Source organism: Zea mays, chromosome 10, assembly GCF_902167145.1.
Source record: "Zea mays cultivar B73 chromosome 10, Zm-B73-REFERENCE-NAM-5.0, whole genome shotgun sequence".
Taxonomy (NCBI): Eukaryota; Viridiplantae; Streptophyta; class Magnoliopsida; order Poales; family Poaceae; genus Zea; species Zea mays.
In genome coordinates this window covers 6,516,812-6,529,716 of record NC_050105.1, presented here as the reverse complement: position 1 = coordinate 6,529,716, position 12,905 = coordinate 6,516,812, and the positions used below count along the sequence as shown (strand labels likewise).

Here is a 12,905-nt window from a genome sequence, read left to right as displayed (position 1 = left end):
TCATCCACGCCTGGGGTGGTAGCCTCGGCGCACCCTCTCGTCGAGGTGGGCCCGACGGTCGCGGTGATGGTGCTCGTTGCCGAGGCGACCCAGGGCCGCAGGCGCTGTGTTGCGCGTGCGCCCGGTGTGGACCGAGGCTTCCCGCATGAATCGGGAAGTCGCGGCGTGATGTTCCGAGGGCTACCCCTGCCTTCGGGAGGCGGAGCTTTCGGCCCGTCGGACCGCAGCGCCCTCCAGGAGATTCTTGAGCTCTCCCTGGATTCGCCGCCCCTCGGTGGTTGATGGCTCTGGCATCGTACGGAGAAGCATTGCTGCTGCAGCCAGGTTCTGGCCGACCCCACTGGAAGCGGGTGGCGGCCTCACCCTGACATCGTCGGCGATGCGGTGCTGGATACCCTGGGGTAGATGGCGCACTTCTCCGGCCGGAGGTTGGCCCACCCATTCCTGCCCGATGTCCCGACGGACCGGCTCAAGTGTTCCTGCTCCCTCGTCGAGCCTGACCGGCACCCCGCGGATTTGCTCGAGCTATGGGTCATGACCCCCCGCTGGAACGGGGACCCCCAGAGGGCCCGTAGGTCGAGACGTCCGTCAGCTTCCTCGGACCCAAAGGGCCTGTAGGTCGAGACGTCCGTCAGCCGGTCCCAGGGTGACCGCATATGAAACCCCAGAGGGTTTGGACTCGCCTCTACGAGAGCGTCCGCCAAAGCGAAGCCGCTTGGCGGGTCGAGGCTGAATCCGAAAGGCATGAGATGGGGGTCGGTGGGTACCTCTTGGTCGACGGGCGGTGACGAAGTCACGTCAGGGACTGACTGCACCATCGTCCTAGGTACGAGGGTGACGCCCAGCAAGCCTTTCGCGAGCGTGCTGGCGTTGTTCGTTTGCTCGGAATTGGCGTGTTGCGGGGAGACGGCGCTCGTCTTCGTCTCGAACGCGAGGTCGATGCCCGACGCGCCCCCCACTGGGGCGCCGGCGCCGTCGACTTGCTCGACAGCCGACGAGGTGCCGCCTCCTGCTTGGCCTTGGTTGCCCCGCCTCCTCCTCCGTCGGCGGGGGAGAGGGCGGGGTGAGCTCGAATGTAGTTCTTCCACCACGCGGGGAAGACGTCGTCGATTCCGCCGCCGGCGGGTGGGCTGTCGGCCGCCATTGTCGCTGTCGCTCGGCGGGGGAAGGAGTATCATGTCGTAGCTGCCATCGAGGGACATGAACTCGAGATTCCCGAAATGGAGCACCGTCCCGGGCTGGAAAGGTTGCTGGAGACTGCCCATCTGGAGCTTGACGGGAAGCTGTTCGTCAACACGCAGCAGGCCCCTACCTGGCGCGCCAATCGTCGGCGTTTCGAGACCGGGGGGTCCCTGGGCCGACGAGTAAACTGTCGCCGCGTGCCCCAGCCCAGATGGGTCGGCGCGAGACGAAGCACGAAGGGGGTAAACAAAGGAGGGAGACCGGCAAAAGGGGAAACCCGCGGCCTTCGTGTTGTCCTGCGCCCAGGTTGGGTGCGCTTGCAGTAGGGGGTTACAAGCGTCCGTGTAGGGAGAGAGCGAGGGACTCTACGCGTCGCCCCGTCCTCCCGTGCGGCCAACCCTCTGTAAGAGGGCCCTGGTCCTTCCTTTTATAGGCGTAAGGAGAGGATCCAGGTGTACAATGGGGGGTGTAGCAGAGTGCTACGTGTCTAGCGGAGGAGAGCTAGCGCCCTAAGTACACGCCATCGTGGCGGCCGGAGAGGTTTTGGCACCCGGTTCGTGTGGTGTCGTGGCCGTCGGAGGAGCGCTGGAGCCTGGCGGAAGGACAGCTATCGGAGCTGTCGAGTCCTTGCTGACGTCCTCTTGCTTCCGTAAGGGGGCTGAGAGCCGCCGTCGTCACAGAGCGTGCGGGGCGCCATCATTGCCTATCTGGCGGAGCGAGCCAGATGGGACACCGGTCTTGTCCCCCGTAGCCTGAGTCAGCTTGTGGTAGGGTAATGATGGCGCCTCCCGTTGACGTGGTCGGTCCGCGCCCTAGGTTGGGCGATGTGGAGGCTCCTCCGAGGTCGAGGTCGAATCTGTCTTCCGTGGCCGAGGTCGAGTCCGAGCCCCTGGGTCGGGCGAGGCGGAGATCGTCGGCTGAGGCCAGGGCTGAGTCCGAGCCCTGGGGTCGGGCGAAGCGGAGTTCGTCGTCTTCAGGGGATGAGCCCGAGTCCGAGCCCTGGGTCGGGCGGAGCGGAGTTCGCCGTCTTCCGGGGCTGAGCCCGAGTCCGAGCCCTGGGTCAGGCGGAGCGGAGTTCGCCGTCTTCCGGGGCTGAGCCCGAGTCCGAGCCCTGGGTCGGGCGGAGCGGAGTTTCCTATGGTGCCTGAGGCCGGGCCTGACTGCCTGTCAGCCTCACTCTGTCGAGTGGCGCAGTAGTCAGAGCGGCGCAGGCGGCGCTGTCCTTCTGTCAGGCCGGTCAGTGGAGCGGCGAAGTGACTGCAGTCACTTCGGCTCTATCGACCGGAGGACGTACGTCAGGATAAAGGTGTCAGGCCACCTTTGCATTAAATGCCCCTGTGATTTGGTCGGTTGGCGTGGCGACTTGGCCAGGGTTGCTTCTTGGCGAAGACTGGGCCTCGGGCGAGCCGGAAGTGTGTTCGTCGCTGGAGGGGGGCCTCGGGCGAGACGGAGATCCTCCGGGGTCGGCTGCCCTTGCCCGAGGCTGGGCTCGGGCGAGGCGTGATCGAGTCCCTCGAATGGACCGATCCCTGACTTAGTCGCACCCATCAGGCCTTTGCAGCTTTGTGCTGATGGGGGTTACCAGCTGAGAATTAGGAGTCTTGAGGGTACCCCTAATTATGGTCCCCGACAATGACAAACCTGCTACTTACAAATGCAGTAAAGGGTCTCGTTTTGGACATGACACACTTGTTGATGCCATGCTTAAGGATGGACTTTGGGATGTATAAAATGACTGCGCCATGGGAATGTGTGCCGAGCTTCGTGCTAACAATGATGCCCTCACAAGAGAAGAACATGTCTCTCAATGCCTTCTGTTATAATTGTATTCCTATGTTTGTCAACACATAGGTGGTAGTTTTTAGTAGTTGGTTAATATTGGTAATATTCTTTTGATTACTCTTGATTTTTTTATCACCATCATGTGCCTTACAGTTTGAATTTCTTGTTGGCATTTGTTGTGGGTGTCTTGAATTTTAATTCATCACCACCATATCCGTACAATCTGGATATTTTCTATTATTAATTTTTTAAATCGTTGTTAACACCTTTAATTGTTTGGACTGGCATATTCATTCGCAGTCTCTGCTGGTTCAGACCCTTCTAGGAGCAATGAACATTATGATTGTTGCATGATTGCTAGGGTGGGCTTAATTGATACTCTGGATCTTCAATGAAACCATCTATTTGCTTGCTCCCAAATATGGAAGTAGATGTGCCATGCAAAAATGAGTACTATATATGTCCCTACCCTTCTTCGTGCTATGCTTTTCTATACCTGTTTTCACTTTTCTTCTTATGACCATATCTGATGCTACATATTTTCGTTTATATCGCAGTGCAATATATTTGCATTTCTGGTGTACGCTGGGGCGGTGGACGCTGGGGGGCGGCAACCGGGGCGGAGGTCGGGGACCGGTGAATTTGGTAGGGCTTTTAAGCTTTGAATGCATCGAGAATTTGTAACTGGTCTGGTACTGGCATGGAGCAGGCTGCGATGGTTTGGTTCGGTTGTCTGATAGAAACTGTGGCGTAGCGACCGAGTGAGATAGTGTAGAGCCTAGAGGGGAGGGCAGATGCTTCTTTTTTATTCTGAGATGGTGGTGCTACGAATTTGTTTAGAAAAAGTTCCAGGCAACGCCATATTTGTATCTCTTTTTGTAAAGCAAATGTTTTGGATGCGAAACACAATGTTTGGAATCCTAAATATGCAATTGTCTCTTGTTTCTCCGCCTCGTTGTTAATCCATCAATTGTTCTCAGCCTAGAATATCTTCATCGGTATTTACCAACCTGGATTAATTTACTCACGATACATATGCCATATGTGAAATGACTTCATAGCTGTGGGTTGTCTTATGGCTCCTTGAATTTGCAGTAGTCTGCCTGTACCTATTGGCTGAAGCAGAGCTGACCCCCACTTTATCAAGAGTTGCTCAACAATGGACACTGGCTGCCTGTCATCTATGAATATTACTGGAGCTAGCCAGGCAAGATCTTTTGCGGGGCAACTTCCTCCTCAGAGATGTTTTGCGAGTAGTCACTATACAAGCTTTGCCGTGAAAAAACTTGTCTCAAGGAATAAAGAAAGGAGATCAGACCGTAGACATCCTGCCTTGCAGGTTCAGCCTTTTGTTTTTCACTCTTTCCGTGTTCTCACTGTGCTTCTTGTGAAATCATATTTGATTACCTTTTCCGCAGGTTGTCTGCAAGGATTTTCCAAGACCTCCACTAGAAAGCACAATAAAACTATTTAGAAGTTGGACAACTCTCTTCATTTTTTAGAAACAGAGAACGCCCCATTAAGCCGTTGCAGGTCGTGGTTGCTGGTGCAGGTCTAACATAATTCTCGCTCTTCATCTTATCACTAGAATCACAAATAGATTACGAAACCTTTTCTCTTAACAATATAAACATATTTGTATATAAATTACCGTGATATTATATGTTCCCGTTGCAACGCACGGGCACTTACCTAGTTATTTTTTATCTGCAAGCATTTAGAACATGGCTCTCACTTTGTTTTTTTGTGCGATTTAATATCGCCATGCATGCAACTCATAAACTTTCACTTTGTTAACGGCATAAATTAAGGAAAAATGAATTATTATAAGACAACTTATTAAGAGAAAATCTACTGCGTGATTTGGTTATTGAATCGTCTCATATGCATGGTTACGTGTCACGCTAAAACCATTTGTGAAAACAACACCAAAGTATTTGTCATAACCTGCACTGATGATCAAGTGGTCAAGCTAGAGAAAATTGGAGGGTGCACTTGCATTATGGATACGGTGAATAGTACATAAACCCCCCCTCTCTCTCTCTCTTTATATATATATATATATATATATATATATATATATATATATATATATATATATATATATATATATATATATATATATATATATATATATATATATATATATATATATATATACGACAGCACTAAAATGCACCTGGGTGCATTCTCTATATTGAATGCACCCAGGCGCAATATATAAATACGACCCCATCAAGCCTCATCGCGCCCTCGGCCTTCCCGCGCCTCCCTGCCCCCCGCCGCCGCCGCGCGCCTCCCTGACCACGCGCCACCCTATACCCCGCAGCCACCGATCGCATCCCTGTCACCGCGCCGCCGCCGTCTCCTCCTTCCTCCGATCCTCTAACCCTAGATCCATGGCCCCACCGTCGCTGCCGCACCTTGAATCGCCTCGATGCTCCTCCCCTAATTCCTTGGCGATTGTTGTGGCTGGAGGTGCTGATCCGATATTGCCGTCTCCGATTGCGACAACGGGAGCGGGTGTACGCGGCGGATCAGGTGATCCCTTGCATCACAAAACGTTGCTGACGCCACCGCCTTCAATTCCACCTAGATCGCTGATCACTCCGGATGCAGCCCAGCTGTTCCATCCGGTAAGAAAAAAAACAGTCAAAAATTGTTGCTCCACCGTGCGTGGTTTGTTGATTTTCTGTTGCATCGTTTGTTGCAAACTTGAGTCTCTGTTTTTACTCATTGATTACAGTTGCATGGGGTGTTTGTGTTCCAGTTGCAACGTGGTTTGCTTGTTGATTGCAACTATGTGTATACTCTAATTGCAAACTTGAGTCTCTGTTTTTACTCACTGATTACATTTGCATGGTGTATTTGTGTTCCAGTTGCAACGTTGTTTGCTTGTTGATTGCAACTAGGTGTATACTCTAATTGCAAACTTGAGTCTCTGTTTTTACTCATTGATTACAGTTGTAATCATTGTTTGTGCTCCAGTTGCAACGTTTGTTGCTTGTTGATTGCAACTAGGTGTATCCTCTAATTGCAAACTTGAGTCTCTGTTTTTACTCACTGATTACATTTGCATGGTGTATTTGTGTTCCAGTTGCAACGTTGTTTGCTTGTTGATTGCAACTAGGTGTATACTCTAATTGCAAACTTGAGTCTCTATTTTTACTCATTGATTACAGTTGTAATCATTGTTTGTGCTCCAGTTGCAACGTTTGTTGCTTGTTGATTGCAACTAGGTGTATCCTCTAATTGCAAACTTGAGTCTCTGTTTTTACTCACTGATTACATTTGCATGGTGTATTTGTGTTCCAGTTGCAACGTTGTTTGCTTGTTGCAACTATGTGTATCCTCTAATTGCAAAACTCATGATTGCGTGTTGTCCTGCAGGATGCAAACATACTTGATGTGTTTGTCCCCAGGGTGCAGCAAACATTTGATACAAAAGAAGAAGCCTACCTCTTTTACCTTGACTATGCAAAGTTGGCTGGTTTTAGTGTCAGGACAAAAAGGACTAGTAAAGAAACCACACACTGGGTTTGCAACCGTGAGGGGTTTCTGAAGCCAGGTCAAGAGAATGAGGAGCCTATGACAAATAAGACATCGATGAGAATTGGTTGCCCTGCTTATGTGAAGGTGAAGGAGGACAAGAAGCGCAATATTTGGTATTTTCATCATGTTCAGGAAGCACACAATCACAAACTTGAACCCTCACCAAGGATGGTGAGATATATGCATTCTCATAAGTAGAGGGAGGCAGCGTTGGATGACCTGTTTGCAATCATGTCAAAGAGTGGTGTGCCAACACAGGCAGCAATGAATGTAATGTCAGAATTATTTGGAGGCCGTCAAAACTGGCCGTTCACAGAGAAAGATGTCCATAACAAGTAGGTCATCCTTAAAAACTGACATCATATCTTTGTGCGATATATTGACAACAGCATCTTCATTTGTTTTTTCTTTTATGGTACAGGAAAGCTGAGCAAGCAAGGGAGGAGAGAGATGGTGACATGGATAAACTGTTCCAATTTTTCAGGGAGTGCAAAGAACACAATGAATACTTTTACTGGGATGTGGATTTTGAACCAAAAACAAATGTGCTTAGGAGCATTTTTTGGTGTCATGCAAGTCAGCGTGCAGAATACAAGGATTTTGGGGATGTAGTCACATTTGACACAACACACAAGACTAACAACAAGCATATGCCGTTGGCCATGTTTGTGGGTTGCAGCAATAATTTGAAAAATGTGTCCTTTGGCCAAGCACTTCTTCGGGATGAAACAATAGACACATTCAGATGGCTTTTTGAGACCTTTAAAAGTTGCATGGGTGGTCAGCAACCTTTTGTGATTCTTACAGGTATGCTTTGGCTACAAAAAAATGCTTGTCACATAATTACTGCTGTGTTGTTGCAACTGTATCTTTGAAGATGATTGCAATATTTTAAACTGCTTGATTGCAAACCTATTGGGGTTTTTTTGCTGATTTTTATTTTTGACAAACAGATGAAGATGCAGCGATGAAGCAATAAGGATTGTGTTTAACAAGACACAACACCGAAATTGCCGATGGCACATAACCAGAACATGGGATTACGAACTCGAGGAGCTGTACAAATTGCACAATGATAATAATCTAAAGGAGAAACTGCAGTCCCTGATAAACTATCCTCTGGGACCCACACAATTTGAGGTGGAGTGGAATAAACTGGTGGATGAATGTGGCATAAGAGAACACCCTGCAATTGTTGCATTGTGGCAAAAAAGGAAGAGATGGATAGCAACATATTTCAAAGGCATGTACTGTGGGCGAATGACTTCCACCCAAAGATCTGAGAGCCAAAACAGGGTTTTGAAAGATGGTTATGTTAACAATGTGACAAGCCTGCATATATTTGCAAAGAGGGTGCTTGACTCGATTCAGCACACAGACCACATGGATGCTGGGGAATCACACTACTCACAGGTATTTGCCCACACCCCTGAATTTTTTGGTCTGATTGTAAAAAAACTGTTAAACATAAATGATTCCAACTGCTGGTGTGGTGTGATTGCAACTACTGTATAATTCTACCCAAATATCTGTTAAAAAATGTAAACAAAATGATTGCAACTACTGTTGTGTTATAATTGCAACTGCTGGTGTGGTGTGGATGCAAGCACTGAATAACTCTGGGGAATTTTGTTAAACAAACAATGATTACAACTGTTGTCTGGTGTAATTGCAACTGATGGTCTGGTGTGATTGCAACTTCTATATAACTATGCCCAAAAATTGGTTAAACAAACAATGATTACAACTGCTGTCTCATGTAATTGCAACTGCTGTCTGATGTGATTGCAACTGCTGGTATTGATGCAGACTGAAGTTGTCAGAGCCTGCAAATCAAGATTTGATGAGCAACTCAGCAGGGTGTACACCAGGGCTGTGTACAATGAATACAAGAGGGAATATATTAACAACACAGCTTTTGTGATAGAGCCTGATCCGGGAGTGGAATGCGGTTACTTGGTGAAACATGAGAAAGGCGATGGGACATTTTGCTGGGCACAACACGCATTCAAAGTGGTGGCTGACAAAGCAGCAGGCGTGTATAAATGCGAATGCATGCAGTGGGAGCATACAGGTGAGATGAATTGCAACCTCGTTACATTAACAAAATTAAACATTGATGTTCCTGCATATTTACATCCAAATTGCAACAAAAAAATGCAGGTCTGTTCTGCATGCACATAATAAAGGCATTCACCCACCTCCAAGTCCAAAACATACCTGAAAAGTACATTCTGAAGCGATATACACGTAATGCAAGATCTGTGGTTCCGTGGGACCGGCACGATGTGAGTGTTGGTGGTCAAAATGAGACAGAGCAGTCAAGGTTGTCGAAGCTGCTGCCAAAGTTAATGCGACTGGGAAGAGCGGGAAGCAAATCTGATAGAGCATACACTGAAACTATCAGGCACATCGACATGATAACTCCTGGGATTGAGCTTCTACGAACAGCGGAGATTGGTCCGATTGGTCCGGACGAAGCAACAAATACTGAGTTGCAGCAAGATGCAGAAGGACGGCGGAATATTGGTCCCATTGCACCAACACAACAAAGTTCTGACAACAATATAGAACCTGTTGTGATGCCAACTGGACCTACACCACCACCGGAATCGGGCCTGAATCCATATTCTGCAAACTGCCTCACTGATCTAAGATTGACTGAACCGCCAGTGTCGCGCACGAAGGGTAGGAAGTCTGCCAGTGGGGCTAAATGTGCTAAAAATAGTGTGGAACCTGCTAATCCATACAACACATATAGTGGTGGTCAGGGCATAAGAGAGTGCCAAACCTGCCATGTTAGGGGGCACTATAGCACAACATGCCCTCAGAACCCAAACAGAAGCAGAGCGGCCGAGAACAAGGACAAAAAGAGAAGTGCAAAAACTGTAGGTTGGACTCCAAGAAAAAGAGGTCGCCCAACAATAAAAAAAGGACTAGATGGGAATCAAGATGAGGCACAGAGTGAGGGGGATGATACACAGCAATCTGGGTGCACTATGGCGGTGCAGGAGTCAGCAGCACACGCGGTAATTGCAAGAATTAGGAGGGCGACAACTTGCCATGTTAATTACCAGGACGAAAGTGATTAATGATGACTATGAATCTGACTGAATCTCCAATGTAATATTTCAATTTTATCTTATTTTATAACTCTGTGTAAGTTAAACTCAATAATGACTGTGTGACTGTTCGAAAAACAGTGGACACACATGACCAACCAATTGCAACATCGTAGTTGCGCTGATTGCAACTGTATGTATACACTGAATAATACATGAATCTGTGTTATCTGTTTACGTCTCGACATATAATTAAAATATATCTTGTTTTATTATAATATAACAGTTGCTACTACTCATAAACAGGTTTGCAAAGTTTGCCATTATGCTGGTTACCAAAACATAGATATAAAAATGAGTGGTCATGGCCAATTGCAACTACGATTACAATTTCAGTTGCAACTGTAACATATACACTGGTTGCAACTGCCTCATATGGAAGGACTCCACCTCGCCGGTGGGTACAGAACACAAACATATACATTGGTTGCAACTGCAATGGCTGGGATTTTTCAAACAAAATTGGAAACTGCAGTTTAGAGTACGATAACAACTAGATGAATAGACCAGTTGCAAATGGAAACAGTGCGCTGGTTGCAACCTAAACAACATTACTGGATTGTTTCTGGAGATAACATAACACAACTGATTGTTTCTGACTACTGCATAACACAACAGATTGTTTTTGCATGAATCTAATTGTTCGACTGACTACTATCCCATTCAATTGGCAACGGACGACCACCAATTCTAAACTTATCAAGCGAACCAGGAATTTCAGCTTGGTTCAAAGGGTGGAAGATCTCGTAATGCAACAGCTCACATCTGTATATCGGGCCCTTGAACTGCAATGGCATAAAAACATCATAATGGTCAGTGACTATATTATGATGCAAACATAGAAAACACACAAAAAAGCACCAAAACAGATAGAAAATCAGTTGACAGCATGGCTAACCGGATTGATTTCCTTGGTCATTTTGTCCCCATCATAATATTCCATGTACTTCCATACAAAAAAAAGACAATCGCTTGGACCTGCTTGCTTTGGCACATCAATAAAAGGCCGCCTCCACTTGCTAACTCTGGGTAACTTGAGGTTGGAAACTTTCTGGAAGGCTGCATCGATGATTGGGATTTTGGCAAAGACAGCCTTGTGCCGTTCTTCCTGATTAGAACAATTCAGGAAGTAGTCGTTCGAGTCCAGCACATCAATACGCTTATGGATAAAATTGAAGCAATATACAAAATAGTGAGCACCATCTTTGATAGGGACAAAAACCTGGTGCAAGAAAGGAGTAGAAAACTAATTACTAAAAATGGAAAACATATATGAAAAAAGAAGTTGCAAGAAAAAAGTATAGACAGTTGCAAAGTATGTGTCCTGGTGATTGCAACTGTAAATGATGGAAAGTAAAAAATTGTATGTATGAAAAAAGTGGGTTGGGGAAAAGATCTGCTAACCAATTTTGCTCTTGACAAATCATAGTTTTCGCACTCAGACATCAGATTATTCCATACATATATGAATTCTTCCGTCTCAGATTTATCAGCGTTGAGTACTGCTTCACACGTTGATACATTGAACTGTATGTGTTTTCCAGTTTGGAGAATAAATAAAAAAGAGAAATGATAAATGATTAAATTAGTTTAAACACATAAATGCAAGACAGTATACAAAAAATACATGGTTTTGGAGAAGAAACTTACATAAAAACGAGTGGTCAGAAACACTCTGTATCCACAAGAATCAACCTTGTGCACAATATCATCATGTCGCATGCAGTGCACGAAAAAGTCTATGATTCCTGACTCGCCAAGGGTGTCATTAGAAAAAGATGTTAAAATTTCCTCGCCAGTTAGTCCAACAAGAAGGCCAAACTCCAACAAAATTCTCCTGCATCAACAAAAAAAAAGAAAAAAACATATGGATTAGTGAGAAGAACAGTAGAATGTGCAACTGCTGGTGTGCTGTGATTGCAACTGTTGGTCTAGTGTGATTTCGAAGTACTGAATAACTCTGGGAAATTCTGTTACACAAATATGATTGCAAACTACTGGTGTAGTATAATTGCAACTAGTGTGTTGTAATTGCATGTACTATATAACTCTGTGAAATTCTTTTTAAATAAAAATGACTGCAACTTCTGTTATGGTGTGATTGCAACCACGCATTAGGTGCGATTGCTACTGCTATATAAGTAACTAACTGTTCAAGAAAAATAATTGCTACTTGGTTAGAATTGCAAAATAAAATGTAAATAGCAATTGCAACTTGGGAAAACAAAAAAAAACCTTTTCAGCTCAGGATCAGATGCGATCTTCCGCCTAAGTGCAACAGCCTTGGCCAGGGGTATCTCAGGTCGATTACGAGGGATCTTGAACGGGGATATGTACTCCCTAGGCTTCTTCAGCACTCTATCACCTAGGCGCTTGAATATCATCCTTTGAAACTCACTGAAATCAGCCTGGCCTACTGAGACTTTGTCTTGAGAAAGTCGGATTGGTTGGGTCAAATTGTTGATATCATCATCAGACTCCGCCGGGAACTGTATATCATCAAATGATGAGCTGGGTCCTGCCTGGCCATCAATGCTCTTCTCCAAACTATCAATCTCAGCTTTGGCCTCCTGACGAAGCATGTTCAACCTGTCCTCGTACTGTTGGCGCTGCTCAGCATATTCTTTTGACATTTGTAACTGGAACATCTTCTTTAACTTGGCAGCGGGCACCGGCTTTTTCAAAGCTTTGATGTTGTCCTTTAACTGTTTCTGGATTGCAACCTGTATCCTTTTCTCCTCCGCATCAACCTTCTTCTCGGCATCAGCCTTCTTCTTCACAACTTCTTCAGCTGCAGCCATTCTCTTAATCTCAGCTTCTTCAGCCTCAGCCTTTCTCTTAATCTCAGCTTCTTCGGCCTCAGCCTTTCTCTTAATCTCAGCTTTTTCAGCCTCAGCCTTTCTCTTATCCTCAGCTTCTTCTTCCTTCTTCTTCTCAGCTTCTTCAGCTGCAGCCTTTCTCTTCATCTCAGCTACTTTGGCCTCAGCCTTTCTCTTATTCTCAGCTTCTACTTCCTTCTTCTTCTCAGCTTCTTCAGCAGCAGCCTTTCTCTTGATCTCAGCTACTTCGGCCTCAGCCTTTCTCTTATTCTCAGCTTCTTCTGCCTTCTTCTTATCAGCTTGTTCGGCTTCAGCCTTTCTCTTCTCAGCCTCCTCAGCTTCAGCATTCTTCATCTCAATCTCAGCCTTTTTCTTCTCAGCCTCTGCCTTCTGTGTGTTGGCAACTTGAATGGACCTATCGCTCCTCCTTGAGTAAGTTATATGATCC

General features: G+C 46.4%; 1 protein-coding gene across 1 annotated transcript; it reads left to right on the top strand.

The window, feature by feature from the left end:
* Nucleotides 1-6,358: 6,358 nt before the first annotated feature.
* Nucleotides 6,359-9,666, top strand: LOC109943073 (protein FAR-RED ELONGATED HYPOCOTYL 3-like). Its single transcript, XM_020545880.2, has 5 exons — nt 6,359-6,851; nt 6,938-7,323; nt 7,470-7,929; nt 8,326-8,590; nt 8,680-9,666. Exons 3-5 carry the CDS (start codon nt 7,762-7,764, stop codon nt 9,606-9,608), a joined length of 1,362 nt encoding a protein of 453 aa, XP_020401469.2. The 5' UTR covers nt 6,359-6,851; nt 6,938-7,323; nt 7,470-7,761; the 3' UTR covers nt 9,609-9,666.
* Nucleotides 9,667-12,905: the final 3,239 nt, after the last annotated feature.

Bases quoted from the DNA above. Each gene is read 5' to 3' on its own strand.
- LOC109943073 (XM_020545880.2), top strand. From the start codon at position 7,762: ATGTACTGTGGGCGAATGACTTCCACCCAAAGATCTGAGAGCCAAAAC. The intron at 7,930-8,325 runs GTATTTGCCCAC...GTATTGATGCAG, and splicing joins GGGAATCACACTACTCACAG to ACTGAAGTTGTCAGAGCCTG. The intron at 8,591-8,679 runs GTGAGATGAATT...AAAAAAATGCAG, and splicing joins CATGCAGTGGGAGCATACAG to GTCTGTTCTGCATGCACATA.